At 37.6% G+C, this 18692-nt stretch overlaps 1 protein-coding gene across 1 annotated transcript; it reads left to right on the plus strand.

The window, feature by feature from the left end:
* The first annotated feature begins 654 nt into the window (after positions 1 to 654).
* l(3)76BDm (trafficking protein particle complex subunit 8 homolog l(3)76BDm) lies at positions 655 to 18452 on the plus strand. The gene is made up of 15 exons (XM_045757357.2): positions 655 to 1025; positions 2200 to 2353; positions 2726 to 2873; positions 3101 to 3267; positions 3998 to 4147; positions 4611 to 5319; positions 6788 to 7063; positions 7618 to 8921; positions 9966 to 10137; positions 11453 to 11540; positions 13150 to 13262; positions 13640 to 13828; positions 15033 to 15283; positions 15925 to 16020; positions 17491 to 18452. Exons 1-15 carry the CDS (start codon positions 869 to 871, stop codon positions 17786 to 17788), a joined length of 4272 nt encoding a protein of 1423 aa, XP_045613313.1. The 5' UTR covers positions 655 to 868; the 3' UTR covers positions 17789 to 18452.
* The last annotated feature ends 240 nt before the right edge of the window (positions 18453 to 18692 follow it).

The following is an 18692-nucleotide window of genomic DNA, read 5'->3' on the forward strand; positions in this document are numbered from 1 at the left end:
ACTTGAACAATTTGGAAGATGTTGAACCGGATTTTTTTTTTTCAAAAGGTCAGATGTAACACAAACAAGGAGTAACAATGTAGGACTGAAAAGTAGATGCTTTCTCACCCACAGGGTTATAAATCCGTGGAACCGCCTACCCGCCGAAGTCGTCCATGCCAAAACTCTGGTAAATTTCTAAGTACAACTGGAACAGATCAAGACAAACGAGTGGACCTTCGACAAGCCGCAGGCTTCCTGTCGTCGAGGCCACTAGCGTTAGTGGCCTCAGATAAATTCAGGTCTAGATTCTTTAATCATTTTCGCCTGTAATCCTGAAACTGAAGAACACATGTATAGTAATCCTTGTTGAACACATGTATAGTAATCCTTGTTGAACATATGTATAGTAATCCTTGTTGAACACATGTATAGGAATGTTTTCGCACAAAGACTGTATGTTAGCTAGGTGCTTCTAGCCTAGGGTAAATTCTAGTAGCCAGCTCATCCATCCAATCAGTAACCAAACCCCAGCGATGCTTAACCTGACCGATCGACTGATACGAATATGTAATGTTTTGCCAACAATTAAACATGTTCTCTTTGTGTATGATAGGGAAAGATATGGAGAAGGAAGGAGTGAGGATAATGAAATATGATAGTACAGAAGAAGGAGGAGGAGGAGGGTCGACGGGCACTTGTTTCAATAGACGCCATGACACCCCATCATCTGTTTACAAGAGGCTGAGAGGTTGACGTGAGGCTGTGTGACATGTCGCCCTAAGGAAGCAGATGTGACATGTGTCCCTAAGACCGCCCCTGCCTCCACCACCACGGTCCTCTCGCCCTCACAGTTGGCCCTGGATGCGCCCTCCAGCTGGCCCTGAACATGGCACAGTGCAAGCTCACGCCTCACGAGTATATTCAAAACGCCTTCGCTCCGCAAGTGGCCATCCTGTGTAGTGAAGATGCCGATAATCTCTGCCTCAAGAATAATTTAAGATTCGTGGAATTAATACAGCCTTTCTGTCGGCTTAATAATGAGAGTAAGTGAGGCTAGGGGCGGGGGGTGCAGGCCTGAAATATTGGGCTAATGAAGTGGGGGTCAAGCTGGCAGGTGGACTGGGGGGGGGGGGGAGTTGATATTTATATTCCGGTTTGATATTGTTTTGATGCAAATAAAGTGATACAATACATGGTGTTCCATGCGCTGTATGGGGGGTGGTTTAAGCGTGTGCAGGAGTGCGATTATGAGACTTGTGATTTAGTGCCAGAGGCTGGCGGCATAATTAATACAGTAGCGTGAATCGTAATAAGATATAGTCAGATCGTAAACAGGTGTTTCGACAAAGCTCGTATAGTGGTACTAAAACTATGCATCATTACAATTTGTTAGCGTAGGTTGGGTTGGGTTGAGTAAGGTTAGGTTAGGTTATAGAAATTATTGACAGACTAACGTGGGTACAGAGTGGCTTGAATCCCGTGAGATTGTTGACGTTCATCGATGTTCGCTATATCTTAGACAGTAGCAGATTTCATGATGTGTTTTAAGATGGGGGATACAAGATATTGCACGCAACTTATTGTGCACATTGCTGTATTTAATTATATGCATAAAGAATATCTTGTTAGCAAGAGGAGAAAAAATAAACCAGTTTCCTCTACTATTATGATGAGTAATTACGTTGAATTACAAAGCCATTTTATAGCCAATGGTTGGGAATATTTCTTTTCATCTCTGTTCATCTTGCAGTAAATAGATACCCAAGAGTTTATACATACATACATACATATCTATTCTACATATGCAGGATGCCTGTCCCAAATAAAACAAATTGTTATAAATTATTATTTTTATTATTATACAGTAATATCCTGTTATACAGTGTCTAAGACCATTTTCCTTTAGGATTTAGCTAGGCTGGATAATGTTTAATTAGATTTAACAAAACTACATATATTTGGAAGTAGGAATATTGATTCTACTTTGTTTTTAAGCTAAATTGAGCACTCGTCTAACTTGTTTTACTGTATTATAAGAAAACATTAACATATGTGATCTATAACTAAATAAACAATTTGTGTTTTGCTACTCTTGAAGGTCATATCTTGCCGTGTTAACTAAGGCTCCAAGTTAATCGCTGAAATTGTTGTTGTAAATACTGTACCGTTAATTTATTGTAATATATACATTATGCTATTGTTTTTATTTTTCTGTAGTACGTATTGCTGATCCATCTGGCAACACTGTGCCTGTTCGAAATCTTCGGGTGGTTTTCGAAGACATGAACCGACGACCGCCTCAGCCCACTCTTGGCAAGAAGCTACTAAGTGAGGTAGTGAGCACGACACCTTGGGATAGGCCAGTTACCAGGTATGGCGAGTGAATGCTTCATCATTCATTAGCCTTTAAACGCAAACCTAGAAATAGATCAAAAGTTGGCACATAGAGAATGTTCAGCATTTGCTGAGATTGAAAGTAACTTTTGGATCACACTTGTGTAACAGATTTCCCTGGTCCATCATTAACATAATTGATTGTAAAGCAAAATTAAATCCTCAACATCTTTTTTCATCACTTTCTTTGAATGTTTTTAATTTTCCTGTTGTCTCTTTCCTGTCTGTCTTTCCCTTCTTCATGCCCTTATGTAATTAAAACTACATTCATACCATTTTCAGAGTTAAGAATGTGTTTTGAATACGGTCTGTTTGTACCTAAATATGTAAGTAAACGTTTTCTTTGTAGGACAGTGGGCGCTTCTGGAACTCGAGACGCTTTGGAACTAGAACTACAACCAACAACTCCTTGGTTTGAAGCTTGGCGGGATACATTTCTTCATGTTCAGTATCCCTCGGACCATGAATTTACAAAGCATTATATTGCATGTATTGTGGTAAGCTCATGCTTTCTATTGTACTTTACCAGGAAACACGGAAAAGTAACGTTGTTGCAGTTGATTGACAGAGGGCTGTAATTGTACTGTATTAAAAAAAGTAAAAATTGTTACTGAAAGAACTGTGGAGGCATTAGTCTACTGAGTGCAATGGGTGGTGTGTATCTTTATAAATAGTGCATGTCTTGAAATAATATATGATTTTGTATTATGTGTTTTATTCACAGGTAGTAGCATCAACAAGTGAAAATCCAATGGACCAGCTCAACAGATTATCTCAGTACCAACACCAGCAGCTACACCAGACACCAGCACGCTTCCCCAAGTGGTTTTCTCCAAATATCCTCAAGTTTTATCTTCTCATTCATGATGTGACAGTTGGAGACCTAACGAAGTGAGTAGAGTCAAATATAATTTTTTTTCGTTATAAGTTATTTTACGTGAAATATAATTTTACGTACAGTACTGAATGTAAATAGTCCATGTGTGTCCTGAAACTCATTACAGGTGATCCTTTATTTGTTTGGTACTATATTGGAGAAAGAGGGAGAGGGTGGATTATTGGATGATGTGTACGTAGTTCTAACGTGTTTTCAACAGTGTGTGTGACTTCCCTTACTTGTCATTTCTTGTTTTGAACTTTCTTAAATAATTGTTTCTATTAATTTTTCACATGTTAAGTAGTCTGAATTTCATTATGTACCGTACGTGTAGGGCTACCTGTACAGTCAAGTCACTCAAATCCTTAATTTTTTAAAAATCGGCAAAAATTTACTCTGGCGGTGAAAGATTTGCAGAATTAAAGCAAGCTATGCTCTACCAGTACAACATTTGGCAATGCAAAGTTTTCTTTCATACTACAAATCTTTCAGACTAGTCTTTTTACCATTTACATTTTTACTTTTTTTCTACTGTATGAGTTTTTTAAAAATGATCATTAGTCAATAGCTTTGTATTGTAGTATATTGTAAATACTACTCATTGGTGTGTGAAAGTGTCTCAGCATAAACCTTCGTCATAACAGTTGATCGATTCTGGATAGATGATGAATTTTATTATGTATTATTTAAAATCACTTCAATTACTTTAGGAAAATTGAAAATTATGGTTCTTTTATTTTGCAGATCAGAACAAGTGTTTGAACAGATGACTAGCATGTATGGTAGCAGTAACTGCCACCTGTTACAAATCAACTCTCGACACACGGACCAAACGGATGTTCACCTACCTGACCCCTGGAGCCAGTTCCTTATTCAAAGAGCATCCTGTGATCCGTAAGTATTTCCCTGTACTGTATCAAGCAAATCCCTTATTGTATTAACTTGAAATTGACAACACTTACATCTGATCATAAAATTACAGTTTGTTTTGGTATTGGGTACAGTAGCCCAGTGATAACTGTTTTGCTTAATATATTTTTATTTATATCTTGAGAATGACATACCATATTGGGCTTCTTGAAACTGACAACATTACATTTGATAATAAAACTGATATTACTTACATTATTATGCAGTGTGGTCCGGTGCCAACAATACCTTTGCATTAGATTGTAGTTTTATTATCAGTGAGAAAGAAAAAAAGTCATCTTCATTCCCCCGCTTTCTTCCCAACCCCATCACTCAAACCCTGATAACTACATTCCTTCCACCACTACATCCTTCCCCCAGCACTGGGGATGCAGTTGCCAAATTAACAGCTTTATTTTTTATTTTATTGTTTTGTTATTTTTTGCAGGAGTGGAGGGAGCAGTTCAGAAGCTAGCAGTGGAACAGGGACTCCCCGGGAGGACGTGAGTGGCCTCCCGTCCCGTGTTACCGAAGGCGACACAACTGATAACTGTGAACCGATACATCCTCTTTCTCCGACAGTACCTCCAATAGATGAAAAAAATGGGACTTACGACATGATGCCTGGGGTAGAGATATCACCTGATGTTCCTGTGATGGTGAATAGACCTAGCTTGCCAGCTGGGTCAGTTCAACACCATGGTGGTTGCTTAACTTCGTCTGATGTTGACCGCATACGTATATTTGTTCATGAATTTTGTGTACGATCATTAATTCCTCATGTGGAAAGGCAGGTAAGATACTTGAATGATGTAGTAACAAATAGATCACGCTCCAAGTCTCTTCTGAGTGCCACACGACGTTGGCTTGTTGGGAATAAGAGTCCTGGCAGTGCCACAAATTCTGTCATATACAGTCCTGAAGCCACTGAACTTCAAACAAGGCGGCTTGGAGACTTGTGTTTTATGTTTGGACTTTACGAACTATCATATAGTTTTTATCACACAGCAAAGAATGACTTTAAAAGTGATCAAGCGTGGCTGTATTTTGCCGGTGCACAGGAAATGGCTGCACTTGCCGCGTTTATGCAGAACAGTTCGGATTATCCCAAGCGCTACTTAGAAAACAGTTTGCAGACCTACTTAAATGTTTGCAAGGTAAGCAGTATGCTTTTGTTCTTGTATAAAAATTTATAGTCACATTATTATATATGCAGCAGTAATCCAGTGATTCACAATTCCTTGCTGTATGTAAATGTGTTTGTTGTTAGACACTTGCAAAAAAAAAATTATATATTCACTCATAACTTTGCTTCTTAAAGAAATTCAACAGCAAACTTTGAGGGAGGAGTTAGCCACATATAGAAATTCTTTAATAAATTTTAAGTGCCTTAAAGTATTGAGGAGTGCTACTTTGGCTCTCATATATTGATACAAGCAGTTGCTACTTGCTTATAATGAGGAATAGGAATGTCTGGAAAGAATGAAGAATTAGCTTAAGCATAAAAATTAGAAGGGAGAGAAAGGAGGCTCCCATGCACATGATGTAACACGTCCACTTGTAAGGGTCAGATATAGCGACTACTGTATTTGGATTATGTTCACAGTGTCCAATGTGAAATGTACTGTATCAGGTAATCTTTCAGCGAGTGACAACTGTCATATATCAACCTTCAAATTCTACATAGACACTCCAGTGATTCACTGACTAAAGAATTCACTGACTACAATAATTACCATCAGATAACATAGACATAATGTAAATGCAGCATCATTTGAGCCCCAGAGAATGATGTTTCAAATAGTTTATATAAAAATGATAGGATTAATTAAATACTGTGGACAATACTATGAAGTATATGACCTTATACTGTTTATTTATACTTTATATTTTATTTGAATTTAAAATATATATTTTCTCTAAGCTCTTAAACTTTAATCTTTTCTTGGGGAAGCCTCATTCACAACCTGAAACTGATTAAGTGCCATACTGTTTTAAAGTCATCAGTCGCAGAGCTCTTATTGCCAACCGTAGACCATGAGCCAGAACCTTCTCTTCTGCTCTTCGTGTCTGGTGTGTTGACATGTGTTGATCACCCTCTCTGGTGATCAGGTGGGTTGTTATAGGCGTCCCACCTGCAGTTATTCTGGCGACAGCATGGACTCTTGGCAGTCTTTTCACCTTTTTCTATTCCTTCGTTGTTATTCTTCAGTGCCAGCTGGTTGTTTTGCTTTTTTTTCTGGCTGTTTCTTGGTCAGTGTTCCTTGATTGCTGTGTCTCTTTATCTGTAGTGTTGGCGGAGCCATTATGGCTTGCGTTCGGCTGGAACCTGGCTCATGGTTCCTGGTAGGCAACAAGAGCTCAGCAACTGATGACTGCAAGTGGTATGGCACTTCAGGGAGCCTCTGGGGCTCACACAGAAATTGGCGGTTCATTACATCCAGCGTTTATTTTTATTTTTAATTTTGTAGAAAAGCAATCATTTTTAATTAAAAAATTTACAGTATTTTTGTATTATTTGATATTTATTAATCAAAATTATTGATTACATTCAGTTTTTATATTCTTTTAATAATAAAAAGTTAAAAAATTTTACTTTCAAATAATGCATACATTTTCCATCAGGTGTATAACTTTGCTATACGATCAACATTACTCAGCTCAGAAGTTCTAAAACATTGTGGAGAATACGGCGAAGCGGCAATGATGTTTATCAAGCTTACTTCAGAGGAGAGCGATTTGTTGTCGGCGCTTATGTTAGAACAAGCAGCTCACTGTTTCATTAATTCACAGAGGCCACTACCACGAAAATATGCTTTTCACATGACTCTTGCAGGACACCGATTTAGCAAAGCGGGGCAGCGATCACATTCTTTACGAGCATACAAGCAGGCTTTCCAGGTGAGCTGATTTCATTTAAAACAAAAGTTGACGCTCATTTCTTTATGCATGATCCAAATTAGTGATTGTTATCAAGTTCAATTCAGCTCATAATTGTATTCATAAATGAGTGTTGATAGAAACATGTTAATGGGTTATGGAGTACAATATTTGTTTATTGTATTTGTCAAATTTATATGTGCCCATGGACTCAAGGCATGAGTTTCTGAGGTTTGTTGAGTTATATCTTCTCATCATAATATTTTAATGCTAATTAAGTGTAAGCATTGTTATTTTAATCTAGGAAGGGTTGTTTAGTGTGTGTGAACAAGAGGAAGATTTAAAGTGATACCTTCCACTGGCAATAGCTCCAAGTACTGTAAAATTTAAGCCATTTCACAGAATATGTGTAATGAAATCTTGAAATCTACTTGAATTATCTGAAGATAGTCGTGCTTTAAAACATTTTGAGACGGTTAATAGACACACATTATTTAAAGTCGTGAACCTTTATTGAATATAGTTTTCCTATGAGGGACTCGCTTTTAAGCAAATGTCTATTTTTATTACCTCAGGTGTATGCAACTCGAGGTTGGGGCCTTGCAGAAGATCACATTCACTTTACCTTAGGAAAGCAAGCTCACTATTTAAAGCAGCTTACAGAGAGCTTGGAAGCTTACAGTCATCTGGTGGACCAAAGACTAAAGCAAAATGCTTCCAGCCAACAGTCTTCTTCCCAGCAGATGACTTATGTGAGGGAATTTGTCAACACTTTTCATCAGTATGTTCAGCAGGAATGGGATCCCTCAACTGGTCTCCCTTGTCTTCCACTTCCATTAATTAACTCTCAAGCAACTCGAGTCTTGTTGGGAGCTCCTCAAGATTCTTCAAGAAGTTTGGAATGGACACCTGCATCTCATGTGTCATTAGACAGTGATCTGACTAATAATGAACGATGGTTTTCATTAGAACGAAACTTGCTCGAGACAAGTCAAGGCTCGTCTTTGGTATTTCGGCCAAATTTGCAATTACTCAGTAGTGACACCCCAAATACGCAGAGCCCTGTTGTTCCTGTAAATGAACCTGTATTAGTTGAGGTTTTGATGGAAAATCCTTTAGAAGTGAGTTTAATGATCAGTGATATTCGATTGGTTTTCACGTTTGTGCCAGAAAATAATGTTGATGTCAATGATGCTCCTGTAAAAGACTTTTTATATTCTGGGTTTAATCTCCCAGCTGGTGCTCAGGAAAAAGTTAGATTAGAATTACATCCCCAGTGTATAGGAAAACTGTTAATAAAAGGGGTGGTATATAAACTTTGCCTTACGCCTGACATGACCTCGGCACCGCCTCCTGGGTCTTCTTCATCTCCTGTAATTATTGAAGGTCAGCAGTTCGTGGAAGTCAAGGGACCACGACTGAATAACACATCTGCAGAGAAGTGCAGCGTCGTTTATGCATGTGATAAGAGATTAGAAATTACTGTTGTGCCACCAATGTCTCGGCTAAATGTATCATTTCATGACATACCTCAGATTCTCAGCTGTGGTGAGTTGTGTAGTACAGATGTGTTGATAACAAATGTAGGGCCATGTCCAGTGAGTAAGCTTATGCTGGCTGTGTCCGATCCTAACCATGTGTACCTGGACACAAACGAAACTGGGTTACCAGCTAAGCACATATGTGTCCTGTCTGATTTTGAAACTGCAGATAGCAAAATTACTAATTGGACTGCGGAATTAACATTACCCAATGGCCTATTGAATTCTGGTGATGTTTTAAATGCCAAATTGTGTCTTCATGCACCCATGACACCTGGAGCATTTGATGTGGAACTGCTCTTCTACTATGAAACTCTGAATTCACCTGGAAGGAGCAAGTAAGTGTACTATTAATATTTATAGATAAAATTATTTTCATTTAATTGGTATTTTTATAATTACAGTACTGGTGTACATTTTTATTTCTCCTGAATGAAACCACCCGAGTTGAATTTCTGATGTAGTTCCACAAATTTTGGGTACTCATAATCTATCCAACCTCCATTTAATTTATATATTTAAAAAAAAAAGGCTTGGGAGTCAGTATGAAAGTTATTTTCTTGGCATAACCATTGCTCATAGTTGCTCACTATGATAAAATTAGTTTTTGTCAGTTGGATGCATGTGTACCTTTAGTTAATGCCAGCACTGGGTAGCACGCCAGCCATAGGCATAGGAATGTACTCGCCTAGTTGTGCTTGCGAGGGGGTTGAGCTTCGGCTCTTTGGTCCCACCTTTCAACTGGATGTTGTAATTACCTAAGTGTAATTACCCAAGTGTAGTTACAGGATGAGAGCTACGCTCGTGGTGTCCCGTCTTCCCAGCACTCTTTGTCATATAACGCTTTAAAACTACTGACGGTCTTGGCCTCCACCACCTTCTCACCTAACTTGTTCCAACCGTCTACCACTCTGTTTGCGAAAGTGAATTTTCTTATATTTCTTCGGCATCTGTGTTTAGCTAGTTTATATCTATGACCTCTTGTTGTTGTGTATGTCTGTGTCTGTTGATTTATTGTCAATTTTGTTAACGCTAATTTCGGTTCCAGTGAATACATGTGCTTGTTTCATTGGACCTTCTGATTACAATATTTTCCATTGCAATCGACCATTATGATTTTGCTACCGGAATGAATCCTTCCGTTGCACACAGATTTCTGGTAAAACGAATACCATTCTAGTGAAGTCCACTGTCAGGGGAATTGACTTGGTCTTCATTTAAACATTACTGTATTATTTATAGTTGTTTGCATAAAATACAGGTATATGGCTGCTCAAATTACTATAACCTAAAGATTTTTTATTAACCATTTAATGATTATTAGGACTTTAGTTGAGCTTGCATTTTTATATTATTGATTTATTAGAGGCATAATTTTTCAGATATCGGTTGGTACGACACTTCAGTAGTATATATGTGGAAAGAAGCCTAAGTTTGCAGGTCTCTTCCACAATAAGTCAAAATCTTCAAGAATCATTAGAGCCCCAAGAAGGCGAAAATAGAATTTGCAGCTACACATCCAACCTCATTATAGAAGCTCACAACAACTCTGAGGTAAGAATTAAAACAAACACTTTTAAGTGAAACAATTGAATGGATTTTGTTGCTGATGAAGGAGGAATTATGAATGATTACAATGTTTTGAAGAGAGTCTGGCTCCTTTGGTTACCTCATTATGCAAGTCTTTTCTTGAGGACTGTAAGTGTTTTGGTTGGGATTTCATTCCCTCTGCCTTATCTTTGTCAAAGATATGCTGTGCACTTCAGCTCTGACCTCAGGTGTTCTAGCCACAACATGTTACAGTGGACCTGTCTCATGGGGTCGGTGCTCATGGTTGTGCCTTGCAGGCTCTGGCTTGGGTTAGAAGCTCTGTGACACAGGTTGCTTACACGAGTTTCATTCCTCCTGTCTTTATTCATCACTGTTGGTCAGGCTGAGTAGTCACAGACTCCTTTCGTGAGCTCTTTAGTTCCGAGCCTCTTTAATGGCCTTGTAAGGAGACAGTTTTAGGCATCCCATTGATATTCTAGAGTAAGTTCCGTTCCCTTTTGTTCTTCTGTTAATTATAGATGTTTAACATTTCAGGTTCCCTTATCTTGTGAAGTATTGTGGAGTTCTCATGTGACGAGTCATAGGAATGAGCTCTGGGAAGTCTCTTAAGGAGCTAATGAAGGAGGGGAAGTGCCAAGGTGTTATTTAGGACAGCTGTTATGAGGTTTTGTTTGGAATGTGTTTATTGTAAACATTTGTCTATGTGTATTTTGAGCTTTTGTGACCTCTTTTCTGCCATTTTATCAGGGTTTCCTCTGTGAATGGGGTATTGTGGCTCTCTCAGTTTCCCCATCTCTCTGAGTGGGGCAGGATTTTGGTACTGTGCCTGTTTCTGGTAGGTTGTGAGATGGGAACAGATGTCTAGTGTGTTGGATTTGGCTCTAGGATACCAGTGCATAATCTCTGGGGGAGCCAATTATGAACCCACAGAAATAGCCATTTCATTTGACTCACTTTTCTGTTTTTCACTGTTTTAAGGTAAATTCTCCTTCACTGAAAAATATCCCTATTTATTACAGTACTTATGTACTTGTATGCTATTGTTATCTATTACAGTAATTTTGTAATTGTATATTTATCTTATCTACTGAAGCACTGTATATACTTGTATATTATTCTTTTTGTAATGATAAAGATTGTTTCTATTCTGAAACAGAAAAAGCTATCCTAACCTCTTCATTACAATTCGTAAGCTTCGACATCGTGCAAGTCGAAGAAAAAGTAGGAAAGAAACAAATAAATGAGGACTGCATTGTACAGGAAATATATTGTGCCTTACTTACCTTGTTTTTTTTTTCATTGTTCACTATATTTGCAGGTAGACAGCAGCTGCAGCTCATTCACAGTGATTGGGTTGAGTGGGAACAGTGAGAAGTGGGCAGTTGTACCTCATGCAAATTTGCAAGGTCAGTCTTATCATTCAATGTGAAAGTTAATTAATTTTATATATGACTTCCCTGGAGATGGTGTTGTATACATGCTGAATACCAAGAACAAAGTTGACCAGACCACACACTAGAAATTGAAGGGACGACGACGTTTCGGTCCGTCCTGGACCATTCTCAAGTCGATTGTGCAGTCGATGGTCCAGGACGGACCGAAACGTCATCGTCCCTTCAATTTCTAGTGTGTGGTCTGGTCAACATACTTCAGCCACGTTATTGTGACTCATCGCCTGCACCAAGAACAAAGGTTCAATTTGTTATTAAATAATAATAATATAATTTAATTGCAAAAAGAGTCACACAAATGTGGTTGAGACAAATAATCTAACACCAACATACGAAATGAGTTGGAAGTGACAATGTTTTGCTCTGTTGTTGACCTTTATCAAGTCTCAACTTGATATGGGACCAGGACAGACTGAAATGTCATCACTGTCATTTCATACGTGTGGGATGGGTTGTTTACAATTTTATTGTATGTGTACCATTTGGTTCACATTTGTCGATCACTTCTCATATCGTTACCCTTTGAAACACTACTCAGGGTCAAGAAACTTGCCATCTCTTCTCAAGTAATTTGAATGGAAATCTGACCAATAAGTAAAAAGAACAGGAGATATTTTGGGAGTAAGTAAGAAAGCATATTTATGGATGACAGTGGTCATATATTTCAGAAATAATTTAGGCTAGAATCTAATACTTTAGAAATAATTTCACCTTGAAGGAAAAATAATTGGAGCATTCACTGAATAATTCTTTGATTACTACTAGTAAACAAAATAGTCAGACATACTTGAAAAGATAAATTGACAGACAAGAGAAGCTCTCTTAATTACCGTAGTTGTTAAAATTTCAGTTGTATATACAGTAAAATAATGTCATGAATGAATCACCTGCTCCTCAACTCCTCGCACAAATAATCATATATTATGGAGGAATTACTCTGTAAAATTTGTTAAGTCCAGTCAAAGTAAAAATGGAAAAAAAGAATTATACAGCATGAATTCTTGATATATCAATTTACTAACACAGTGCCGGTAATAGCAATAATGAAGAAAATAAGAGTAATAATTTCTGGGGAGAAGTAATCCCCAGAAATAATACGTTCAGAGTAAGGCAAATTGACTATAATTGTGCATACGCCTCATTAGATAAGCATAACGCAGTAAATTAACAGTAAAGTTAGAGGAGTTAGACACCTCGTCTAACCTGGGAGTTAGACAGCTCCTACGGGCTGCTTCCTGGGAGGGAGAGGGTGTAACAAAAAGGAGGCCTGGTCGAGGACCGGGCCTCCCGGGCGGGGACGCTAAGCCCCGAAATCATCTCAAGATAACGACGTAATTGGTGTGTGAGCCGCACTAATCTATCATACGGGCATATATTAATGTCACTAAAATGCTATAGATGATGAATAATATGGAAATACTGTACAGTTTTGGTCAGCTAAATGGATTTAGCCCATTTGTTTTGTCGATAAATGCACCTGTTTGATCTGTAATATTTCATACCTGTAAATTGTATATAGAAGCTTGGAGAAGAGCATCTAAATAGATTAAAATTTTTGATGAAGGTCAACAGCTGAAATCTGGAGAATCTTCCCATCTGGGTGTCAAGTGCATTCAACATCACAACACAAAAGGCTGCGTGCTGATCCTGTCACAGCTTCACTTTGGCAGTTGCCAGGTAAGCTGTGTAAATCATTTTCCAAGTGCTGCATTATTAAATATATTCGGAACATTTATCCCGTTAATTAATTACTGTATCTTGTTAGGATGGAGGATTGTGATGTTGGCATTGAATTTATGTAGCTAAAAATTTTAGGTAGTTAATGGATTTTTTCCCCCCATCTGCATTTCTGTGTAAAATAATTTGTTTCAAAATTGAAAAGCTTAGACCTAAGAGGGCAATCAGGTTTCAGAAATGCAATTTTTAAAAAATTAAGAAAATAAGCTTTGCCCCCTAAATTATCTGAGATTATTTTGTGTGTGTACAGCTGTGTGTATCTGTTTATTGTGGTAATATTGCTACAGGTTACAGTATACTGATTAATTCTTCACAAGGTCCCTCTGAACTCTTGGTGGCGCTTTTCACTAAGAGAACGCATAAGTCTTCTAGACCTTGTGACTGATCCTTCACCACCAAACCCAACGTCAGAGCACATCCCTCCGCCACCAACCCCAACTCAAGAAGAGGCAAACCGCATTATTGCTGCGAATAGTTTAGACATGGTAGTTACTGTTTTGTGGAAGGTAAGGAAGTTTGCAACAAGATTCGTAATTTTTAAAACATTTTATTTAATTTGAAATTGTTTTTTCTCTCACCGATTCCACATTACATAACATGGCATTTATTTACATTGAATTCCATATGCCACTTGATGCTCCAAACACTTATTTTATCAGATCAATTTGCAGGCCATTACAATCGTCTGCATCTCGTATCTCTTCTCTAGTATCTTAGCATCATCATTATTATGGTCTAGCATAAGAATTAAATTAATAACTAATAAATCATAGAATTAATTAATAAATCATAGAAATAAAAATTAAGCATTGAATACAGGTGAAATGTTCTTTTCTGAGCTGGGATATTTGGTCACTTCCTTAGGCACTATGCAGGACATTGATAACTCCAGCCGAGGCTCATGGGATTTGCCATCTTCTTATACAGGGGTATCTTTTCCGAATGCCTGTTAGACCATAATAGGAGGAAATAGTGAGACATTGGAGAATTCTTACTCCAGCTCTGAATAACTGTTAGAATGTACATTCCTGATCCTATCAGCTAATAGCTAGTTTCCTGCCTTGTCTCCTGTGTCAGAGTTATGAACCAACAGAAAACATTATGACAGGAAGGAAGCTGCCTTCTGCTGCCTTGAAGGCAAGACATGCAGGTTGATTGTCATATATGCCAGAGCTGAGCCACACCTGGGTGTGATAACACCACCTGCACCAAAGAAGAGTGTCAAAGGCAATAGGGATTATTTCGTGCCAAAAATACTCTATGGAATACCACAAAAACTGCACCGAGTAGAATCCTGTTCAATCTCAAGCAGAAAATATGTTGCAATACAAAAATTACATCACAGCACTAACATGTGACACCTGTTAAGATTAAATGATACATGGACACACACAAATGACACTGACCAAACAGTCCTGAAATATTTATGCACAGCCCAAATGCCTAGGCCTGGAATGAAATGCCAGGATACTTAAGAGATAAAAGGGCCAACTCAAGGAGAGAAATCCCCAGATGAATCGGTACAAACAGAGAATTGGTAAACCCATGAATACAAACTCGACAAATAACAAGGGTTAGCTGTTCTTATTTGGAGGACATGTTGTATTTTTGCTATTAGCAAAACATGTTAGCTACACATTTATAATTCAGATCAGTTAATACACCACTTATGCATCTAATAAAACTGTGTTTGTCTTTGTGATACACAAGGGAGAAAGAGGTGGGCGTGAGACTTGGGGTCAACATAGCATTCATCTGAAGAACCTTGGAGATAGTGTAAGCATACCCAGTTTACCTCTGGGCCACGCTGGAGAAGAGGAGAAGCCCCCTATAAGAATCATTCCAGAGACCCCCTTACAGCTACTACAGTCTCCTCTTCCTGCAGCTTCCAAACAAAAGCACTTTGTCAAGATCTCTGCTCAGTTTCCCGACTGCCTGGACCACGATTTTATTGCTAACAGGCGAGTAGATAATGTCTTGAAAATTACGCTCACTTGCAGGTTATACGTATTGTTGCCATCTTAAGAGAAGTGTTCTAAGGCTCTGTCTTGTAAAGGAAAACATATGATGGTGTGGGGGGTGATTCCAGAGGCATAAGGTGTTAAATGTACATGATTATTAAAATATTCTCTTGTATCAGTTTTGGAAGTGGGTTACAATAATGAATTTACCTTTATACTGTTCAATGATGTTGTAGTGTTCGATGATTCGTATTCTACACTTTCTTTGATGATGACTGCATATTTTAGAGCCAGATGGGTAATTTCAGACTAAGTTAGTGTTTTCCTCAACAACAGGTTGAGTACATCTCCGGGTAACTCCAGGTTAACCTGGCAATACTTTAAGACCTAGCTAACATTGATTAAAAACTATGGTCATTGGGGAGCACACAGGTATAAAAAAAAATGCACAGAGGAATTATATTTGAGGGAGAATGAGAATGTAATCTTTCACAAATTGAATTATGTTAGGAAATTTAGTGATGTAAATGTCTTAATGGTGTTTGATGTTATTGGGGGATTTATTGTAATCTTAATTACAATGCTAAAGATGAAGACAAAATATTAATTAAGTAGTATTAAAGATGATTTTTGCCCCGCAGATTATGCAGTCTTGAGTTTGAACTTTGTTTGCACAACTGTAGTGCGTGTCACCTTACAACATTCCTCAATCTGTGCCCTGAAGGCTTCTCTGGCAGGTAAGACACACGGATTACTGGGAATGTGTGAATAATTCAAAAGGTTTCAGGTTAATTAGCTCATCTTGTGTCTTCTTTCTCTAGTATTAGCATCGTAGGTGATATAATAATTATTATTATTATTATAGAAGGTACTATATATTTTATTCATAAAAATATGCAAAGAACATAGGACAGAGGAAAATTTGAAGGTACAGGGGTTGTACATTAAATGAGGCCAATACTATGCAAAGCATTTCAGGCAAACCCTAGAATAATATAGATAAAAAATTTATTCTAGGTATAATGAGGTAAACACTTTATATTAAAAATAAGCTAACATATGCGAGATGTTCATGAAACATAACCAATACAGTATATAACCAAAATATAACTAAATGATATACAATATGAAGGTGAACCTTAATGATGAGAGGCATAGACTACTACATTATAGAGGCTGTAGTTTAGCAACAGTCCAGAAATAGGTTTTTAACATGATTAATAACAGTAAGGATATACAGTGGTGCATTTTAGTAAAGCTACTCGAATGTAGCTTTACTAAAGCTACATTCGAGTAGCTTTAGTAAAATGTTAAGTTAGAATGTTAAAAATGTTAAGTTAAAATGTTAAAATAGTTAAGTGTTTCAGGCACAACAGAATAAATCTGTAAGATTGAAAGGTTGAAATTGGGGTAAACACTTAATACTAGATAAAAAGTATGACGTCATATGTGACTTGAATAAGCAATTTAGCAAAAATAAATACTGTACATCAGTTAGATGACAGTGATGAAAGGCATACATACATATTTAATAAAGAAATTTCAGATAATGGTAAAACTCAAAAATATATATATATATATATTTTCAGTGGGGAAATTAGTGAAATTTGTTACATGATGTTAAGTAGATAATTCTTAGTGTGTCTCTTTGAACTGATTGGAAGAGAAAATCAATTGGAGCCGTGCAGGGGATTTGAACCAGCAGCATGGGTACTGCCAAGTGCACACCTTAAACCACTGAAAAATGATACGCTTAAGAGTAATGATTGGGAATACACCTGCACCTGATGGCATCAGTCTGATACTAAATCAAGTTTTTATACATTACCAGCATACACTTTGGTAAGGTATAGGAGTTCTTCCACCATACACTCCCTTCAAATACACACGTTACATTAACATGATGAATTAAAGAAGAAAATCAATTGGAGCCAGTGAATAAGTGATACTGTACTTTGTTAATCATCAGGACATGCTCGGATACTGAAGAATGACTAAAAAATAAAGTAGAGCTTACAAGCCAGGATAAATGGAGTTAGCTGATGTTTTCACCTTTGTTAGCATGTTCAGGTACAGTATTTTTTTGTGGCAAGGTTCATGATGATAGTATCAAGATTAAAAGTAAGAAAAAGAGTGAAGGATAGCAAATGCAGTTTAAACAGTAATAGATAATCAAGTCTGATTATATTATTATTCTTGTGTTTCAGTGGTGGAAGTGTGAGCAGTCACGTGTACTCACCCCAGGCCAGTACTCAACTGTTATATGTAGGAGGAACTGTACGCAAGGTTTCCCTCTTGCCGTGGGGATGTAGTGTAGTTCCTGTCCGTGTTTTGATAACGTGTCCTGGTACATACAGCTTAGGCGTCTTCTCTGTGACTGCCTTGAGGCGAAATGCTGCCGCAGATAAAGCTGAGCAACCTATACCACAAGCTTGCCAGTTGCAGACTGCTGTTACAGTTAGACAGGTGTCTCAAGGAAACCATCACCTCATACACAATACATGATTGATTTAATGGGGGAGAGGGTAAACAGGGAAATGTAGGTCTTTCTATCTTTGTCTGTATTAATAATTTCATTAGCAATGTATATTGTATTACTGTTCCCCAAAAGATTTGTTAGTGAGGGCAATAGTGCCTGCTCTGTCTCGGTGCTTCTGTAAGATAAGTTATTATACGAGACAGCAATTCCACGCCTCCCAGCCACACACACACACACACACACACACACACACACACACACACCTTTCTTATGTGCCTGACTTTTGGTAGAAAGTTTGAGGCTTGTGATTATGTGAAAAATAAGTTGTTCCTCAAAGTATTTCTGCCAGGTCGCAGTGCTAGCATATACAATACCTGCTCTCTTCGGTTTTCTTGTGAATGATCAGCAGGTATTTAAAGGTAAGGTGCCCTGGGATGAAACTCAGTTGTATTTACCTATTTGTACAGTTATTTGTAAATTTCCTAAGTAGGTAGTGGATATGTTTTCCTAATTACAAATAGATTTATCTTGTAAAATTTTGTGTAGAATAATTGTTAATTATATCAATTAAAGATATTTTATGTGAAAAAGAGATTTTCAGACCATCATTTATAGTAACCCTATGCAAAGCAAACTTTTATAATTAATGTTACTCAGATCTGAATTATAAGTAAACACAAATAAATATAACATTTTATTTTTTAAACCACATTTTAAGGGTAATAATGTAGTTATTTTTTTAAATAGTTACTGCCATTATCCCTTTTGACAGCAGCAAATAAAGCATCAACTAACACTGCTACATAGCCACGAGTTCAGTATAGCAGCTTATTCCTGGAAATATTTGAGACAATGATAAAGAGAGACATGGGTGCATTGTGAACACGGTAACCCAACCACTTGGGCTGGACGGTAGAGCGACAGTCTTGC

The sequence above is a fragment of the Procambarus clarkii genome, chromosome 67, assembly GCF_040958095.1.
Source record: "Procambarus clarkii isolate CNS0578487 chromosome 67, FALCON_Pclarkii_2.0, whole genome shotgun sequence".
Taxonomy (NCBI): Eukaryota; Metazoa; Arthropoda; class Malacostraca; order Decapoda; family Cambaridae; genus Procambarus; species Procambarus clarkii.